This window comes from Coccomyxa subellipsoidea (assembly GCF_000258705.1).
Source record: "Coccomyxa subellipsoidea C-169, whole genome shotgun sequence".
NCBI classification, from domain to species: domain Eukaryota; kingdom Viridiplantae; phylum Chlorophyta; class Trebouxiophyceae; family Coccomyxaceae; genus Coccomyxa; species Coccomyxa subellipsoidea.
Window position 1 is genome coordinate 1,014,455 of NW_005178024.1, and position 18,415 is coordinate 1,032,869.

The window sequence follows — 18,415 nt, forward strand, 5'->3', positions numbered from 1 at the left end:
CTGCAGCTGGCGCTCAGCTGTTTCTTGCGACCCTGCATTGACTCATGCATTTGGGCCATCACTGCTGCTGGCTGGGCTCACTGCACTCCCAGTGTGTTTACACATTCTCTCCTGTCTCGCGGCTGCGCAGCAGAGGGTCGCGCCTGGCCTCATCCCCATCGGTGTATCCGTTGCCCCAGCCAAAGACTGATGCTGCCACCTGCACGCATCGAAGGCCTTTGTTGTGAGATCTGGCATAAAGACACTTCAGCCAGCATGCACTTTTTCTGGGAAAATTGTGGCTCCAAATCTATTCCAATGCTTCCCAGGTCACACTGCTCTCCTCAATTCATCAAGGACAACCCCTCTCTGCATGCATGGAGAGAGATGCACTTCTTCTGGGTAGATTGAGGCTCCAAAACTATTCTGATGCTTCCTTTTCACACTGCCCTCCTCCATCTATCAAGGAAATTCACTCTCTGCATGCATGGAGAGAGAAGAATGACAGAAAAGAGAGCGCACCGCAGATGCCAGGATAGCGCCGACGATCTGGCCAAGCAGGTAGATCCACCAGATGCCATGTAGGTTGCAGCCGTACACAATCAGGCCGGCCAGGACTCTTGCAGGGTTCAGGGACGCCCCAGTCCAGTTGCCGCCTGTGAGTGCACTGCTGACTCAACTCTCTTTCTCTTAACATTTGAAAATGCTTGGATACCACCTTGCAGAGCAAACAAAGCTGATTAAGTCAAGTAATCTTGGTTATTGAAGGGTTGGTTATTGAAGGGCCTGGCATGTGCCAAAAACGCTGGTTGACAGTGAAGTGTTCTTGCATTCACTTGTATTGGCCTGGCACTTGCCTGCAACAGTGGCAACATAAACAGTGAGCCCGATGGCCAGGGGCGACAGCGATCCGTGGCCGGGGGATGCGATGGCGGTGGCGTAGACCACGTAGATGAGCACAAAGGTGAGGATGGTCTCCCAGGCCCACGTCTCAACGCCGGTCAGGGCAGGGTTGGGGTCATAGCAGCCTGGCGAGGACGGCTGCTGGCCCCTGCACATCCGCACACAAGGCCATGGACCACTCCTGGCTGCAAGACTGCCTTGCATGCACATGCATGTCGACCACCATTTGCTCCCAGAAGACAAATAGGTCTCTGCTGATGTGCAGCAAACTACAAGCAATTTAATTGATACAAAGAGCACAGTAATTTTTCTGGTAATTGTCCAGCAGTTTCAAGCACTTAAGTGGTTCTGGAGTGTTACCAGTGGATGCCTGGTACAAGAGCGACCTGCAGCATTGCTCCAATGGCTGCGCCAACAATCTGCATGCAAACACAAAATTTTATTTCAATCAGGCTGCTTGCCCGGTCAAGTCCTGCCACTGCCTGCATGTTGGTTTGCTAAGCAGAGACTTAGGATGGCAGGGGAGCACACCTGTGCGATGATGTACACGATGCTGGTGACATAGTTGAAGTGCCCGCTCAGGGTGGCAGCCAGAGTGATTGCCCTGTTCAAGGATCACCATTGTGAGCAGCTCGCTTTGTGACTGCAAACTCACATGCATGCATGGAGACATGTTTCTTTTTGAAAGGGCTTTGGGGACAGCAAGGAGGGCGTACGGGTTGAGGTGACCTCCGCTGACTTGCTGGGTGGAGTAGACTGCACAGGCAAAGCAAAGCGGTTAATTCAAGAATGGCTTGGAAAATATGCTACACCTCAATAGCACGAGGGCAGCAAATATCACGGTAACTTCTCGTAGTACACACATGGACATGCCGATGGAAATCGAAGCAAGCCTACACGACATCGTAATGCAGACGTGTACAATGGCAACGCTTGATGTTGTTGCTTTTAGCACTCCTTGTGCTTTAATGGATCAGAACGACGATTGTTCGCAACAGTTCACGTGTTGCAGATCGGCAGAGCGTTGCGGAGAGCACTCACCGAGGATTCCGTAAGAAAGGCCGGACGCCAAGGGATCCGTCCCCGTGAAACCCACGAGGAATTGGAACAGCAACGTCCCCAGGAACTCGGCATATCTGGCGCAATCAGAACATGCTCTCAGTTAGTCGGTACTGCTCCCGTGTGGGATGCTGACAAAGCGATCGAGTCAAAGCAAAGCACACAGCTCATCAAACGGTGACATCGGAATCGCTCCGATGGAGGTTACAGTATCAAACTCATGCCAAGTAACATACTCAAGCCGCCCAGCCTCGTGAGAAGCATAAAAGATGCTGTACAAACGTGACATGCTCACCCAGCTCGCAGGAGTCGAGCGTTGCGGGCGTCCCTAGGAACGAAAAGGTCGCGCGCGAATCCACTGTCCCACGCCATCTTGCAACGTTGATGTCAGATCAAAATGTTTCAAGAGCAGTGCGCAGTGTCCTTTATTTCTGGAGCAGGCACGAGTCCGATGAGCAAGGACAGCCAGCTGCTGACTCATCTCCCCAGTGAATCTCCTTTCGAGATATGCTGGACATGCTTCTGATGCTCGTGGGAGCAAGCTTTGGATCTTTTGAATCATGCAGACCACACTTCCCTCTCAAAGTAGAGGACACGAATGTCTGGTTGCTAGAGACATGGGACGATCTATCTGCTGCTTGGATCTCATTCAGCGCGCTAGCATGCATGAATTAATTAACATCGAGGCGCATCCGTGGATCTGGCACGCGTGTGTGGCCCAAATCACCATTGTGGCTAGCCTCATTGCCAGGGCATGACATGATATGAGCAGGGACACAGTCTCCAAGGATCTCCGGAGTCCTCCCAGTTAAAGATCAAATCAACAGGAGAATTACGGGTACCATGCATGTGATTGTAACAAAGTCAAGCCGGCTCAAAAAGAAGCTGATCGCGATTTACACAATATAAGTGTTGTTGGCACTTGCAACACCAAGAGTGAGGCACACAGGTGACTGAGGCCACGGCACAGGCATACCATATCTATTAAGAAGAATTGTGGGCTGCAGGGGTGTAATCATGCTACCAGCCCAGCAGCCAGGCTTGCTGCAAACAGCACTAGCACACATGGTAATATCGATTGTGATGACATACAGTACAATGGCTTATTTGTAAACAAATTCTTGACAAAGCATCCCTCTACCCCTCCTGATGCGGACCTTCACGTCGATTTCTGCTAACCATAGAAACAGGACAAATGCTGTCACCCTGCCTGCTGGCGCGCAGACAGGAAAGCACAGGGACAGGGTGGCTTAATATGAGGCTGCACTGAGCTCTTCTGCAGCCTTTTTCAGGAGCTTGAGCCGGTGCGTGCACTGCTCCCGGCGCTTGAGGGTGGTCTCGTCCTCGATCAGCATTCGCTTCAGCTTGCCATCTTCGCTGGACGCCACCTCTGCATGCAAGTCGTCCAGTAGGCGTTTCTTTGCCTGTATCACCTGCGGAACAGCAGACAAACCCCTTCCTGAAGACTGCTCCACAGAGTGAGCAAACACTGACACATCACTAAGTGTGCATCAAAGCCTGCACACCTCAAAGCCTTGGCTCCACACTGCTGAAGGTAGAACAAGGAGTGCCTTTCCCCAGCTGAGCATCAACCTGTTCGAGCAAGTTTGGGAGCGAGGGAGAGGATGGTCGCACCAGGCAGTGCACGATGGCCTTGGGGATGGTCTGCTTGAGCTGCGTGCGCACGTGGTGGATGTACGCGCTCACGTGCGACGCAATCTTCTGCGTGTGCTTGTCCGACGGCGTCGACCGCTCGTCCGCCATCACGTCCGACATCTGCACACATGTCCAAATTACTCACCAAATATTCATGCAACCCCCAGCATCCAGGCCACTCAGGCCACGACCAGTAAATTCAATGCGACACATCAAGCCTGGCACCGAGGAAACACTCCGCACATGAAGGCGGTAGCCACTAGCCTCCGAAGCCTGGGCAGGCCCTGTACAACAGAGGGAATAGCAGCAGGGGTGCACCTGGCGGCCGGAGAGGGTGCGCATGACTTCGCCGTGCTCGCCGGAGCGGCCATTCTGCTGCAGGATCTCGCGGAAGACCTCGGCGGTGAGGTAGGAGCGCTCCATCTCGACCATGGTCAGCACCATCTTGCGCGCGTCGTCCTTCATGGACTCCAGCGCGGCCGCGCCCGTAGTGGCGATCTCGCGCTTGAGCTGCCCATACTGCGCGAGGCCCTTGCACTCCTCGCTCTCCAGCGTGCGCGCCACGATCTGGCGCAGGATGGCGTGCACCTCCTCCACCGCCACGTCCGAAGGCCCCTTGAACAGGACCAGGCATTCCTGCCGGCACAAACTATATTCAGCCTCCCAAGGCGGACAGCTTCAACTCCCCTGGATGTGGAGATGAATGCATGGACATTTGCAGGGCATTGGCTGAGCGAACACGTATCAGGCGCCTGGATAATCGGCATGTTGCATGCCCTCTCACCCTTCTTGGCGTTCACCCCAGCCCTTGAAAAGGTTGAAAAGCTACCAAGCAGATGTGGATAAACATGAGCATGTGCAGAGGCAGGAATGCTGCAGCAAAATGACGAATTGCGCACAGATGGTGAGAATGGGGCGCGTGCCTGCAGCAGCCGGCGGTAGCCCATCTCAGGGGCGATGAGATGGGGCTGGTAGCCGTCGGCCTCCTCCACAATGCGTTTGACATTGGCGGGGTCCAGGATCTTGTCAAAGTTGAGCTTGCGGATGTTGTCTGTCAGCCGCTTCTCAAACACCAGCAGGATCTGCTCCCCGCCGCCCTTCCCACCATCCACCGACTTTGCAAAGGCCTCCTCGAATTGGCGGCACAGCTGCTCCCCAGCAAGCCCAATAATCAATACACAAGTAAAATGCAGAGTTCCAGTACACTTCTTTTCCAAAATGCTCCTCCTGCTGTTCCCGTACAGCCGCACCGGCTCCTATGTGGATAAGACATATACACACAGCAGACACCACATGAACACCAAGGCAAAATCCCTTGACGGGCTCACTGAGACATAAGTTTACATGAGCTAGGCGGAGGGTGGTCACCTGAAGGATGAGGTGGACCATGGCGCCGCGGGTGGTGACTGCAGGGCCTCCCAGCGCCTCAAGCTCGCGCTCCAGGTTGATGATGCCATCGTTGATGGAGTGCTGGATGATGGGCAGCTGCTTGCGGATGGCCGTGATCAGGTGCGTGGACAGCTTGCTGCTCAGGAAGCCCGTGCCCACGTTTTTAAGGTCCGAATAGTGCCGCGAGCCCTTGAAGAAGTCCAGCTCCTTCTTCCGTGCCTCCTCCATCGGGACCTGTACCATGCATGCCACGCTGACTCCGAGAACATGGCAATCCAAGGAGTCCACCATTGCATATGGCTTAAAACTTGTCCATTGCATGCACATGGCGGTAGATATGGAGAATTTAAATGCACCTTGGACATGATGTCAGCCTGCCCGCGGTTGACAATGCCTATCCAGCCATTCTTGAGGCGCACAGCCTGGCCCATGAGCACATCTCTGGCATCTGTTCCGGGGTCCATGATATCCAGCTTTGTCAGCACGCCTGTAGCACAGAGATTTCACAATTCAACGAAGGCAAAAGCTATGCTCAACCAATTGTGATGGTAAGCATATGTGTTCCCATGCCCCAATGGACAGGAAAGCAGGCACTGAGATGGCAGGTGGCGCACCAATTGTGCGCTCTCCTGTGGGGTCTACTTCCCGTGCCAGGTGCAAGGCATCTGATGTGGCCAGATCTGCGTTCGCCGGTGTCACTGCCAGGATGATAGCATTGTCACCCTGTCGAGAAAGCATCAAGAATGTTTCACGTCTGTACAGAACATCAACTAGATCAGATCGAGTGGCAAGCACCGAGTCTTCGACAAGCAACGTCAAACACAGCAGTGGCCAGTTTCACCTTGATGTATGAGCGCGCCATGTCCTCCAGTTCCCTCACAATGCTTTTTGGCTGACCATCAATTGGCACCTTTGTCAAGCCTGCATGCGGCAGAGAGTTTAAATAAGGACAAAAGTTTGGGCCAATCTGCTCAGCACTACAGGCAAAGGGGTGCAAAGCGTTCTGCATGCTTAATCAGGTAGCCTTGCAGCCTACCTGGCATATCCACCAGGGTGAGGTTGGGTACATTCGGGGAGTACACCGTGAGCTGGATTGGCTCAGGAGCCACAGCGCGGCCCTTCCCCTTGAGATATCGATTTGTCTCGTTCTCAATCTCGTCCCTGATTGCCTCTGCAGAACAATAGCAATGTGAAGTGATAGCCTTTCAGAAATGGCAGCTGAATTGGGTGCCGTAAAAGTACTCTGTGTCGAAGACAAAAGCGTGACAGATGGAAAACATGATGCGCTGATGGAGACGAACCAAAGTTGTACATCTTCTCACGGTTGTTGTGCAGGAATTCTCCATACTCGCGGGCATTTGGGTCCTCCAAGCGCACCAGCTGGAGCAACAGAGGTCGCCTAGTGACAATGCCGGTTCCTCTGGGCAGAAAATCCTTGCCCACCACTGCCTCCAGGACAGAGCTTTTCCCAGAACTCTGCAGTGTCAAGTACAGAATTCTAAGGCATCCAGACCATGAGAGCGCTCATCATCCGGGAACTTTCGTACTCGTGTCTCGTTGTACATGGGAAACAATATCATGGTTCTGAGCTACAGTGTGCTCGATCAAGTCTACTGTAAACTTCAGATCCGTTTGAGTCATAACCTTCCAAGACAAAATACAATGTCTCGAAGGTGTGAGGTAATTATTTGCATCCATCCTCACATCAAGGACATACTTGAAACACAGAGGGGGGGGAGCAGCACAGACCTGGCCACCGATAACCACGATGCTGGGAAGAAGCTCCCAGAGACTCGGCAGTGTCTTGTCGCTAGCAGCATTGTCCCCGAGCAATGTTGCTGCGCTTTGCAAGCGATTGACAAGTTGCACGACGCCTTCCATTCGTGCTCACTCTCTGAAAACTATGTTTTAGAAGCCTTGAAGACCCTCCAACACGGGTAAAGAAAGGAGGGGAAGCCTTTGATCACAGCCCTTTTGTGGGTTCACGCTATACTTTTCAATCCCGTCTGTTGGCTGGCCCAACAGATCACGGGCAAAGGTTGCAAAGAGTAAACACCACCCACTTTGACCAGAAGACGCCCCGAGATCCTCAGAGACAACCTGACATATTATTGCACGTAGCGAGTCTTGGACGATTTTCCTGAACTCCGGATGTTGTTTTGGCTGCAGAAAAGTGTGTGCTAGTCCTTTCCTAGGAATCTGGTCAATTCCAGCAACTTCCTCTTTCTGGAACGCCCTCCTCTGGCCAGCTGGCCAGAGGGTTAGATTAGGGTTTGCCCACAATGGCATGACAGGTCCTGGCGAGTAAAAGGCAATATCTCACAAATAATAATAATTTTAATAATAATTTTATGAGTGGCGCACCCAGAGCCCAGAGGGCCACAGGGCATACACGCAGGGCGTCTGCAGCCACATCTGCGGGGCCTACAGGAGTCTGCGGCAGCCTATCATTTATTCCTTCTTGATCAATTTATGATCCTTTTGCGAGAGCACCGTTATGTACCCCCCAGTGTAGGCTCATAGCCTGCTGCCGGTAAACCTGCTGCCGGTATGCCGGTACGTACCGGCAGCGCCGCGCTATTCTTGTGCGGCACCGGTGCGCAATGCGCGAAACGCCGCGGCCGCTCGTCACGCGGCCCGGGGCCACAATGGCCCGCGGCGGCGCGCGCTATTCTTTTTAAGGCTACCGTCAGCTGTGTGGTTGCAGTCGGCACCCGCGCCTTGTGGTCGGGACCAGCAATTGCAATCTGCTCAGACCCGGACTACTAGTATTACTGGTATGGCTATAGCTGAAAGCTTGGAGCTGGCACCAGTGGTGGATGGCAGCCACACGTCAGTGTCCACATGCCGCACGGCGAGGAAAATACGCATGTGCACCTTCCTAAAATGGAGTGCACCCACATGCATGCCACAGGCATGCGCCCACATGGCATACCGAAGGGGTGTCCTGGGCAACTTACAGTGCTATACTTGAAAGCTCCAGAGCTCCCTTAAGGTCTGGAAGCTGCTCATTCAATGCTTGGCATGACATTGCTAGAAGGAATCCAGCTTGCGAACTCTCGTTTTTATACAAGTAACTTACTCAAATGACTCATAATCTGGACACAGTGGCTGTACATCTTTGCAGAAGAGCAGGGACAGGCTGTACAGTCAGACCATCTGCCATTGGCATGGGCTCATTCAGACATTTCCTGAAATCCCAATCCATGCACACTTCATTCTGGCCGTTGCCATTCTGCAGATTTGCAAGAATGCTGAGGACCTAGTCAAAAACCACGTTTCCTGTACAGAACAGGTTCCAAACAATGGTGCCAAAGATGTACAAGCCGGCGGTCATCTTGAAGACCGGGCTGAAAGAGCCCGTCAGCTGCACCACATAGCCAACGAGGGAGACACCCACAATGCCAGACAGGGAGCCAAAGGTGTTGCACAGCCCGAACATCTGCCCGGCATTCCCAGGGGCGATGTCGGCCATGTTGGCCACAAAGCCTGCCTGCCCTGCAGCAGTCCACAGGCACCTCAGAAAGTGAGAATTATTATATTGCAAGCCAACAAGGCTGGTTAGATGTCTTGGGTGCCCGATCCCATGTATACCCTTTCCAACAAATTCCTGATAAATTTGGCCAGCAACACTAGATTGTCTTGCCACATGAATTGAGGCATGGTGGTGATATTGGGCCAAAAGAGGCTGTCATAGCTAGCACGCAAATCATCAAGGGCAGGACATTCAAGCACTTATGCACGGATGTTAAAATGCACCCAACGTGACAGATCTGTCAACATAGATACAAATGTAAACATAGAGACGGACAGGTTTTGGGATGTGGGAGGTTACCAAGGGAGGTGGTGCCGAGCGCGATGGTGAGGCAGGCCACAGCTGTGGTGGTGGAGATGCCCGGGTTGGCAAGCACGATGAGGGCTGCAGCCGGTATCAGGAACGCCACCGTCTGGACGGCCTTGCGCACATTGGTGACTGACATCCCCCTCCTCACCAGCCCATCGGCCAGCAAGCCCGCTGACATGGACCCCAGCGCCATGACCTGCAACAGTCATATCTCTGAGCTCTTACCACCAGTACACACCACCATATTCACCACCACAAACGGTGAAGATCTGTAGCCCTGTTAGATAATGTACTGCTCATGGTTAACCCCTCCATCCCCCAGTGTAATGCCAATTAAGAAGAGGGAATCTAGTGGCAGGACTCACGGTCCATGGCAGGAAGGATAGGAAGCTGGAGGACTTCATATCGAGGCCAAAGACGTGGTGAAAGTAGGATGGCATCCAGTTGAGGTAGATGAAGTACCTGTTTGTGACAGCTTAGCAACTCAAAAGACACATTGGCCAGCATGCCAGGACCTTTGAACATCAACAGCCTGATTCGCAAGCCAGATAGGGAAAAAGACAAGCATTTTCACCCCCAGTGATTGACGATGTTCACAACAATGATTGCCCATGTGGCAGGGCTGCGCAGCAGAATCGCAGCATTGACCTTCTTCTTTGCTGGTGAAATTGTTCCCTCTCGTCCTGAAACACAAGACACAAGTCAGCCGTGATAGAAGCAGCAACTTAAAATCTTTCTCTGTCGCAATGCTGTGGGTAGCGAGTTTGGCCTGTGACTGGTGCACACCCTTTGGAGTTGAGGTAGGCACGACAGAGAGCCAGAATGCCAGTAATGGGCCACCCAGGATGCCAAAGATCAGGAAGAGGGAGCGCCAGCCGAATGCAGCAAGAATGATGGGCGACACCGCCAAGCCAATGAGGTTGCCTGCAGCAGGAGCAGCACATTTTCTGAATGACTTGGTGCACATTGTAAAGACTGCCAAGGGGAAGCAAAGCATAGCGCAAATGTTGAGCATTTCCCGTACCGCAATGGAACCCTGTGAATGCGATGCCTAGAGCGGTAGATCGCTTTTCGCGTTGCAAACCAGCCACCATGTTATTCATCGCTGGCAAGGCAACGCCTTCTCCCAGGCCAATGCAGACTCGCGTGGCCAACACTGCTGGGAATGTCAGGGCAGCAGCAGCGACCTGTGACGCCACAGATGTGTTGCTGGGATCAGTCTCAATTTTCACGTCAGGCCGTGCATCCCTCCCAAAGCATGCATAAAAGCAGAGCTGAATCAATGTGTTGCAACGCTGGGACCTCACAGCTTTGGAGAGGGCCAGTGGCATCAGAAGGGATGTCAGCGAGAAGACGGCAATGCCCCATGCCATCACCAGCTTGCCTCCCACACGATCAGCCATCGTTCCGCCCTGATTTTGCCACAGTCTCAGTCATCCATCAGAGCTCGAATCGGCTGAGAAAGACACAAATTTTCACACACAGGAGGAATTAGAGTTTTGAGGTGCCCACCAGCAATTGAGTTCCCATGTAACCCCACAAGAATGCGGATTGTATCAGACCCTGAATGCACACAGTCAGCCAATCACCTGACTCTTGCCATATGTTCAAGCATTAGCAGTGCATGTATGTGAGGTTGCACAAGCAGGGTGCCAAGGGCTCACCTGGGCAGCAATGCCAAAGCCAAATTCCTTGGCAATAGGAACTATAGCTACACTAAGAACAATGCGGTCCATGTTGCATAGCGCCAGAGACAACGCCAGCGGCAGTGTTGTTCTAAGGAAGGTGGCTCCTGCGGTGTATTGCCTTTTACCGGTTGTGTTGCTTGGTGCACTTTCTCATCAAGCTCGCCAGCTCTTACTTGCCCATTATGAACCCGATGAACAGCTTACCTTTGTCCTCCTCAAGCCTTGATGGCAATCCGTACGCCGTACTTGCTGCCGTTCTAACCCTGCCAAACAAAGAAAGATGAGCAAGATTCCCGATGTCACCTACATTTCAAGTACTTGTGAGAGCTCTTTGATGTGGGCGTACCATTGTGATCTTGGACTTTTGAGACTTCGCCAAGATCTAATGACATTTTTGTGCCTGAAGGATTGGGACCGTGCCGGCAAATTTCTGTCATGACTGTTGACTGAACTGGTTGACAGTGATGATGGAATGCATGTGCGACACCGAAAAGGAGGAGGGCTTAGAATTGCCTCTGCCACACTGCATTTGATCATGGTTCATTACTTCCAGCTCGTTACTCCTCTGATTTTGTTTGCACATGAGATGTATCCAGCAAATGCACAGAGTGAGGTGAATGTTGAGTCATGGCTTCCCAGGATAAGGAAGCCAGCAGTTGGTTGTGTCATTATCAATTCACAAAGTGAGGTTCCGATGGAAGAAAAGGGAGGAACACACACGAGGAGGGTTTTTGCGAAATTGCACCTGAAGTTAAGGCTGCTTGATTTAACAGTACAATCACCGCAGAAATGCCATGCAGATATGCCAGCTGCAGTGGTGTTCTAGAATCTGCACGCCGAATCTGCGCGCCACGCTGTGCGTGGGCCCTCAGGGCTGCAGGCTGCCCCAGTGCGTACTGCCATGGCAGCTGCTGCAGGCGCCTTATGCTTTGCAAGTTGTTGATCAGCAACTCATGAGTAATCTAATTTGAAGTACTGGAGCGTTTAAGTCTAAACTTTGAGATCAAACTTATCATACATGATGCCGATCACTGCATCAAAATTACCATTCTATGTGTCTGCTGAGTTGATCATGATAATGCCGCACAGCGCTCTGCTCCTACCTTTGTGGACTGGCCAGCCTGGCCATTGAGAGGCAACATTGCCGCAATCTATGCTTCATGAGGCCCAAAGACAACTCAGACTCAGCAATGTTGTACCCCTGGATAGTTGTTCCGATCGCTATCATGTGACACTGGGAGGTGTCACAACCAGAAGATGTCTTCAACATCAGACACTACCCGATACAGGAAGCCGCAGCAAAGCAAGTAGACTTAATTCACATGCGCCAACTCTTGTAGTATCAGTCATCACAGTTCGCATCTGCAAAATGCGCTATATGGACCCCTTCATCCTGGCATCAATATTTTGAGTCTCGGTGGGTTTTGCTGCGCCTCTCTCAGGGCTGAACATCTGCCATCAGAACATCCTACTACTGCTTGTCAATCTTTGTGATCAAGAACTTGGTGAGCGGCTGGCGGTGGCCTGTCTTCCTCCTGTAGTGCTTCTTGGAGTTCATTTTGAAGATGGTCAGCTTGGGCCCCTTGGTGTCCTCCAGCACCTCTGCCTCCACAATCACAGTCTCCAGGTAGGGCTTGCCAACATGGAAGACGCCCTCATCTTTCAAGGCAAGCACGCGACCCAGCTGCACCTTGCTGCCTGGCTCAGCCTGCAGTTCCACACCAGCACTCTTCACACACACTAGCAATCTTCAATTGGACACAATTATGACAGCTAAGGTTGCACCTTTACAGCATGCACACATCATGCTGAGGATCTCACAGCACAGAAAGATCAGCTTACCTGTAACCGGTTGCATGTGTACCACCTTCCCTCCTCCACCAATATCTGTGTGCCACCTAGGTCTGCAGCACACCAGCCTCAAAGGCTCAGCTCGTTGAGGGCAATTGAGAGCCTCAGTCACATGTTTGTAGGAAAAAATTTATACACACGTTGGTAACAAACCTCGTCAGAGGCACCCTGGCTGCAGTGGAAAGCAACAAACTTGCATCGTGCCTTTTGACAAAATCAGAGCACAAGGCTGAACTTTACCTACAACAGCATATTTATCTGTCTGAGGGCTACGGGAAAGGGCATTTGCAGGCGAACTGGCAGCCTCAGCCTCCACTGCAACCACAGAAAGGACGGTTCAGCACAAATGCAGCACCCCAAGAACGTGTTTCAAAATCCTGTGACATTAACAGTCTCGTCCACTATTTCACACCTGTAGCCACCCTCAGAGGCCATGCTGTACATGGTCTGCTTCCCAACTGCTCTGCTTGCACTGGCTTTCTGGAACCTGTCCTGAGCACATCTAGCCTCGAGAAGGAGGGGGCTCCAATGTGACAGCAAGGTCTGGATGAAGAAGTAAACACAGCCCCAAATGCACCTGCCATCGCAACAAACTGGTGGCTTCAATGACTTCTTTTTGTGATGCAATGTACTTGCAAGACGACGACGGCCACGGATAAACCCTAAACCCTGGAGCCACAATTCCCTTGACACATTCCTGAGCATGTCACCGACCTTGAAATTTTGTAGGACACTTTCTGACAGTCTTCCTTGTTATCTGCATGCGCGCTACCTTCAACGAGGCGATGATGCATTATGCGATTGGATGGACCTCTGGACTCTTGGTGTTGCAGAGCGTGCAGAGTCATGCAGGATCTTGCATTGAAGCGGCCTCCCCACATTGATAAGTCCTGTCTGTGCCATTCTTGAACAACACAGGTGCACATCGGAGATCTGTCGCACGGTTTTTAAATCTCCCATGGAGCCTGTGCATCAGCTCCTCGCTGCAGATGCCATCAAGACTATACAGGACAAGGTTTCCATGGGTGATTCCTGTCAAGCTTGCATTTCTGTAAGAATCATATATGTGACTTGTTAGCAGAAACCCTTGCTCTTTATTTGCTGATGGACATCACTTCATTTTTGAAGGAGATCAAAGCTGTTATTGCGCAGAGAAAGCGAACGGTACATTACAGAGGGCACCTGGGTATGGGGCCGATCTGAACGTAAAGTCTTCAGCATGTACGTTTTCGGAACTCTGCAAGGAATTCAGCGCTGCCTGCGAGGATTTGAGGTGCGGCAGACGAGCAGACGACAAGTATGTATTACACTACATTCTGACTGGGGCTGTATCTGCAGCAACCTCAGGTGTCATGCCTCACACAGGGAATCGGGATCATGGGAGGACGCTGGTCTGTCCTACGTTGCTCAGATCAGCGTGTCTGACACCGAGGTACTTAACCCTACTTCCTCATGTCTTGCCAGTCAAACCCATCCGCTTGGCAAAAAGGAGGTCTCGGCCTGCAATGGATTTGATTCGTTTATGATTTGCCTATGTCCTGATCACGCTATGATGTAGGTTGACGAGCAGGATTTCAAAGCTCTCACACGCCTCATAAGCGCCCTGAAGTCCAGTTCCATGACCTCGCTGAGGTTGGCAAATTGTGGGCTCACCAGTGAATTAGCCGGTAGGTACCTCTGTTCATTTGCAAGATCCCATTGTGCAACTGATAATTGCAAGCTTCGAAGTTGTGTGGCAGTGTTTAACCAAATTGTGCCATCATTGCATGCAGGCCTGCTCTTCCTTCAGCTATTCTGCACACCTGTTTACTGGACAAGGCTTGATGTCAGTCACAACAAACACCTCTGCTTCCCAGGTATCTGTGTATTCTGTGATGAAGGATCAATTCTCCTGTATATACTCTTCTTGGATTGCATTAGACATCACTCTTGACAAGCGGCATTGATTGTGCAGAGTCCTCCTTTGCATTGGAATGCTTCAAAATTGTCGTGAACCGGAATCCAGTCCGGGTGCTCAAATTTGACCATGCTGGTATGCTCCTCCCTGCACACCACAGCCTGTGCTTGCCATCGTAATTTGTCTTCAATCGCTTCAGTATCCATTGCACTTTGCAGGTTTCACAAATGTGGATATCCGGCGAATCCTTACAGTTCTGAGCACGAGTGCATCGAGCGTCAGGCACTTGCAGATCCTGAAGATTGGGCCGCCAGGCAGTGTGCATGGAAGCGGCGCCTCACAAGATACTGGGGCAGAACAACTGGATGCCCCAGCTGTCGAGGAGCTGTGCAAGCTGCTGGCCAGTCACAAGTCGCTGCAGCTTGTGGTGGTGTGGGAAGCGGAACGCGAGTTGGAAAGCAGGATCATGGAGGCAGCGCTACAGGCTGGCCTGCAGAGGGACGAGAGTGAGACTGGATGCCTTCGACTGAAACAGATGTGAGGCCCTGGCACTCTATATACCTCCACCTCTCAGATGTGCCGCCGTACATGTAAATGTTATATTGCGTTATCTAAAGTCCAACAAGGGAATTTGAAAGCTGAAAGTTGTTCTTGTGGGCTGTTCAGGGATTTCCCAGAGGCAGACGAGCACTTTAGGGAGTTTGATTCAACTGTTCTCCGCCCAGTCATGAATGCCCAGGTGAGCCTTTATCTGGGAAAGAAAATGTGTTGATTGCTTGCTGATGCCTAAAGCACAAACTTGTAAAGAGGGGAGTGTGGTTTATTAGGTGGATACTGTCGAGGAGCCTGAACAGAGACCAGAGGACTCCCCACTGGATCTGTGTGAGGATGCTGGGAGGCCGGTGGTGCAGCTTGATCAGCCGAGAGGCCCTGCCGGAAATTTCTACAATGGATCTGGTCCCCAGCCGGTCGGCCGCATCCGAGGTGCATCTACCCTGTGGCTGTGCGCCAAATTCTCATGTCTTCAAAATATGCTGCATAAAATTGGCAGGCTGGCATTTTTGAGACAGTGAATTTGACATGCGGTCACTGTTGGTGGGCGGCAGAGCGCCGCGCGAACACAGCCTCGGGCCGCAGCGGCAGGCGCCGCAGGGGTCCCAGCAACCGACCTGCTGTGGCCGGGCAGGCTGAGGGCGTGCCCAGGAAGCGGCGCAGGCATCAACTCACCACGGAGCAAGCTGCAGGCTACAGCCGGCAGGCACCGCTGCCCAACAGCATGGCTGCCACAGCGCGCATGGCACCGTTCCCAAGCGAGCCGCGCTCTTTAGCCAGCGACTCTTTTGGGGAGGACTTGTACAGCAGCAACAGCAGCGAGTACTCGGCCGACAGCGCAGATTACTCACCCAGGGCTCACCAGGAGCTGCTCCACACCCGGCTTGAGGTCAGGGAGATCAGCGGAGCCTCCCCTGAGTCGCAGCGTGAGGATGCCCTGCTGGCTTCCCCTGCAGCCGCAGCTTTGCCCCTGGATCGGCCGCCCTCAGGGCGCCAGGGACGAGTTCCCACTGCTGCTAGGCAGCATGGTGCGGTGAGGGACAAATCTCCGTGGCATGCGCCGCCTCGCAAGAGCCGGGAGCCGCCTTCCACGCCCGGACCTCCAATCCCGGAGGGCCTGGAGCCGTTTGGCTGGGAGTCGCGAGAGTGAGACTCCCACCAAGCACTTCTGGTCATAAGCGCTTTTGTTTAAACACAAAATGCATGGTTTCTCAGGGTCAGGGCATGCTGCCATTATGCTGCCGTCAAAGATGTGTTAATGTTTACTGCGCCAGAAAGTGCAATTGCATATGCAGGTCGGCAGAGAAGCATCCGCCCCGAGGGCAGTTTGCTAAGCCGGACGGGCCAAGGAGGGCAAAGAAGAGGCCTGCACAGGCAGAGGAAGCTTTGAGACGCCTTCGCGAGCAGCGAAGTGCGCGGCGCCGCTCATCGGATGATGCCAGTGACAGCCAGTCTTCCCAAGCGGATGTGGATCAGACGGATGGTGCTGAGAGCAGCGACTCCGAGACGGATGTGGATGCCTGGCCAGTCAGGCCCCAGCGACTGTTGCAGATCCCTGACTCTGAGGACCAGGAGCAGGCGCAGGTTCCGCTGCTGGGTGCAGGCGAGCTGGCAGGGCTTGACAGGGTGGATGAGCACCCAGAGCAGTCGCATGGCCACGATGCAGGCAACCCCTCAGAGGCCTCCCCTGCACATAACACCCCAGGAGCAGGGCGACAACACGGCCACCAAGGCAGCACAGGAGCACAAGAGCGCCGCTCATCAGCTCCTGCCACTAACAGCAAGCAGTCCAAGTCAGTGATAGACCTGCGAGATGAGGCAGGCGATGCGCTGACCAGCAGTCCTGAAGCACCCTCAGACAACCCAGCCCTTGCGAGCGAGGCCTGCCAGCAGAGCCAGCCTTTCATCGTGCGGCTGCACTCGCTGGTGCCTGGCTCGGGCAGTGTAGCAGCCGATGGCAGGGTGGAGGCAATGCAGGCGTCCCCTCCCAAGCAGCAAGGCACTGTCCCTCGGCAGGACAGGGTGAAAGAGACGGGCAGCGCAGAGGGCCCATCCCCCAGTGCAGTCCAGGAAGGACCCCCACAGTCGGCCCAGATGAATGCGCGCACCCGCAGAGAGCTGCACTTGCTGAGACCCTTCGGCTGGGACAAGTGCGGATGCCTGCGCCCCACTGGTTCTGCCTTGCATTCTGGTGCTTCATTTGGAGTATCACATGAGGCGCTGAAGCTAAACTCAGGGTGGTTGGCGCAGGAAAGCAGACAAGCACCCTGCAAACACAGAGAGGATGGGTGTGTCTCTGGTGGAAAACATGGGCTGCAGGCGACGCGCTAGAGCATGTGCTGAAACAGGTGCAAACCTGTTCATGCCATGTCTGCTCTGATGGGTGTCTATGACCGACAGTGCACTTTTTGCAAGTCTCTGTTGATGACTAATATATTGTCTTGCTTTGTTGCTCCTCAGAGAGGGACCCAGGCAATGAAGATGAGGACGACTCCGAAGACGATGTCCCTCTGGCAAGGCTGCTCACTGCACCGGCTGCCAGGCATGCCGCACCAGTCACAGGTGCGGCAGCACAGGAGACAGAATCAAGCGTCGCACCAGCAAACAAGCAGCCGCCAGCAAACGAGGCCGCCCCGCAGCCCAGCGTTCTCCTGTCTACATCTGGCGTAGCACCCATTGATGGCGGTCTGGGGTACAAGGATGCAGTGATGTCTCTGGGCACTGCTCCAATCAGTCAGGGGTCAGCAGGTGCAGCCTTCGACCACGCTCAAATACATGGGCCGACAGAGTCGGGTGCGCATGCTTGATTAAAGGCGCATGGTTGAATTTCGGCCTTAGCATGCATGTCATGCAATGTCTAATGAGGCACAGCACCTAGGATCTTGCCTGTTTGCAGGGGAAGCAGAGCAGTCTACTCCCAGCACTGCTGCTGCAGCTCTGGATGATGAAGCTCCAACGCCTGGTGGCGAGGAGCAAATGTTCGATGACAGCATGTATGATCTCGTACCAGACAGGTATAATGACAGCCCTTGAAGACTTGGGTGGTGCAGCCAAGGCAATGCAATGCAATTAGAAATACTGATACAGCAGTAAACTTTCACTGTATGGTAACTGCCACTGAAATGGCTGTGGTCATTGTGCAGCGAGGATGAGCAGGGATGAGGCGAGAAGTGTGTGACATGCGCATGAGTGTACTGCAGTTGCAACTATAGCACTGCAACCGCAGCGCTCCATATGATGTGTGCCATCAATATGCAAAATTTTGAATATCAAAGTATTCCAATCAATTGACTTTCTGCAAGAGAGCCACTGGACCACATGTGCACACGTCATTTACAGTTTCTGAAGCGGAAATCATTCCACTCTGCGCACAGGTGTACACATGTTAATTAAGCGATAAGACACACCTACTATTTTCTTGATGTCAAGATATGCATGCAACTATGATCATGCCATAAACTTGCTTCACATGTGTTCAGAAATTTGTAATACTCGCTCAGGCACACACGGTATGATTGACTCTGGTTCAGCGTCAACATACCCATACGATCCTCAATCATGATCAGAATTCTGGTGAGTGTCGCTGGTAGCAAACCG

At 52.9% G+C, this 18,415-nt stretch overlaps 5 protein-coding genes across 5 annotated transcripts; 1 reads left to right on the top strand and 4 right to left on the bottom strand.

The window, feature by feature from the left end:
- Positions 1 to 97: 97 nt before the first annotated feature.
- On the bottom strand, positions 98 to 2,313 carry COCSUDRAFT_44755 (aquaporin-like protein; the record flags this gene model as incomplete). Its single annotated transcript, XM_005643923.1, has 8 exons — positions 98 to 199; positions 502 to 635; positions 816 to 1,030; positions 1,243 to 1,301; positions 1,414 to 1,486; positions 1,599 to 1,638; positions 1,924 to 2,018; positions 2,237 to 2,313. 8 exons carry the CDS (start codon positions 2,311 to 2,313, stop codon positions 98 to 100), a joined length of 795 nt encoding a protein of 264 aa, XP_005643980.1.
- A 508-nt stretch (positions 2,314 to 2,821) lies between these two features.
- Positions 2,822 to 7,167, bottom strand: COCSUDRAFT_54690 (Dynamin-related protein 5A). Its single transcript, XM_005643924.1, has 11 exons — positions 6,736 to 7,167; positions 6,288 to 6,462; positions 6,023 to 6,157; positions 5,828 to 5,907; positions 5,601 to 5,709; positions 5,343 to 5,473; positions 4,966 to 5,220; positions 4,521 to 4,745; positions 3,916 to 4,233; positions 3,577 to 3,717; positions 2,822 to 3,374 (listed from the first exon to the last, which is right to left on the bottom strand). Exons 1-11 carry the CDS (start codon positions 6,865 to 6,867, stop codon positions 3,192 to 3,194), a joined length of 1,884 nt encoding a protein of 627 aa, XP_005643981.1. The 5' UTR covers positions 6,868 to 7,167; the 3' UTR covers positions 2,822 to 3,191.
- A 1,081-nt stretch (positions 7,168 to 8,248) lies between these two features.
- Positions 8,249 to 10,566, bottom strand: COCSUDRAFT_19750 (MFS general substrate transporter; the record flags this gene model as incomplete). Its single annotated transcript, XM_005643925.1, has 9 exons — positions 8,249 to 8,484; positions 8,822 to 9,026; positions 9,196 to 9,292; positions 9,405 to 9,513; positions 9,617 to 9,754; positions 9,855 to 10,017; positions 10,138 to 10,242; positions 10,343 to 10,393; positions 10,495 to 10,566. 9 exons carry the CDS (start codon positions 10,564 to 10,566, stop codon positions 8,249 to 8,251), a joined length of 1,176 nt encoding a protein of 391 aa, XP_005643982.1.
- Positions 10,567 to 11,989: 1,423 nt separating this feature from the next.
- COCSUDRAFT_58721 (ribosomal protein L21) lies at positions 11,990 to 12,804 on the bottom strand (the record flags this gene model as incomplete). The annotated part of the gene is made up of 3 exons (XM_005643926.1): positions 11,990 to 12,226; positions 12,361 to 12,422; positions 12,792 to 12,804. 3 exons carry the CDS (start codon positions 12,802 to 12,804, stop codon positions 11,990 to 11,992), a joined length of 312 nt encoding a protein of 103 aa, XP_005643983.1.
- A 1,388-nt stretch (positions 12,805 to 14,192) lies between these two features.
- On the top strand, positions 14,193 to 17,980 carry COCSUDRAFT_58722 (hypothetical protein; the record flags this gene model as incomplete). The annotated part of the gene is made up of 10 exons (XM_005643927.1): positions 14,193 to 14,225; positions 14,559 to 14,803; positions 14,933 to 15,005; positions 15,094 to 15,250; positions 15,373 to 15,964; positions 16,114 to 16,968; positions 17,069 to 17,166; positions 17,279 to 17,611; positions 17,715 to 17,832; positions 17,962 to 17,980. 10 exons carry the CDS (start codon positions 14,193 to 14,195, stop codon positions 17,978 to 17,980), a joined length of 2,523 nt encoding a protein of 840 aa, XP_005643984.1.
- Between the last annotated feature and the right edge of the window lie 435 nt (positions 17,981 to 18,415).

Excerpts from the sequence above, each read along its gene's own strand:
- COCSUDRAFT_54690 (XM_005643924.1), bottom strand. The coding sequence starts at position 6,867 with ATGGAAGGCGTCGTGCAACTTGTCAATCGCTTGCAAAGCGCAGCAACA. Across the intron at positions 5,710-5,827 it reads TGGCGCGCTCATACATCAAG|GGTGACAATGCTATCATCCT; the intron begins GTGAAACTGGCC and ends CTTTCTCGACAG. Across the intron at positions 4,746-4,965 it reads TGGTCCACCTCATCCTTCAG|CTGTGCCGCCAATTCGAGGA; the intron begins GTGACCACCCTC and ends GCTGGGGAGCAG.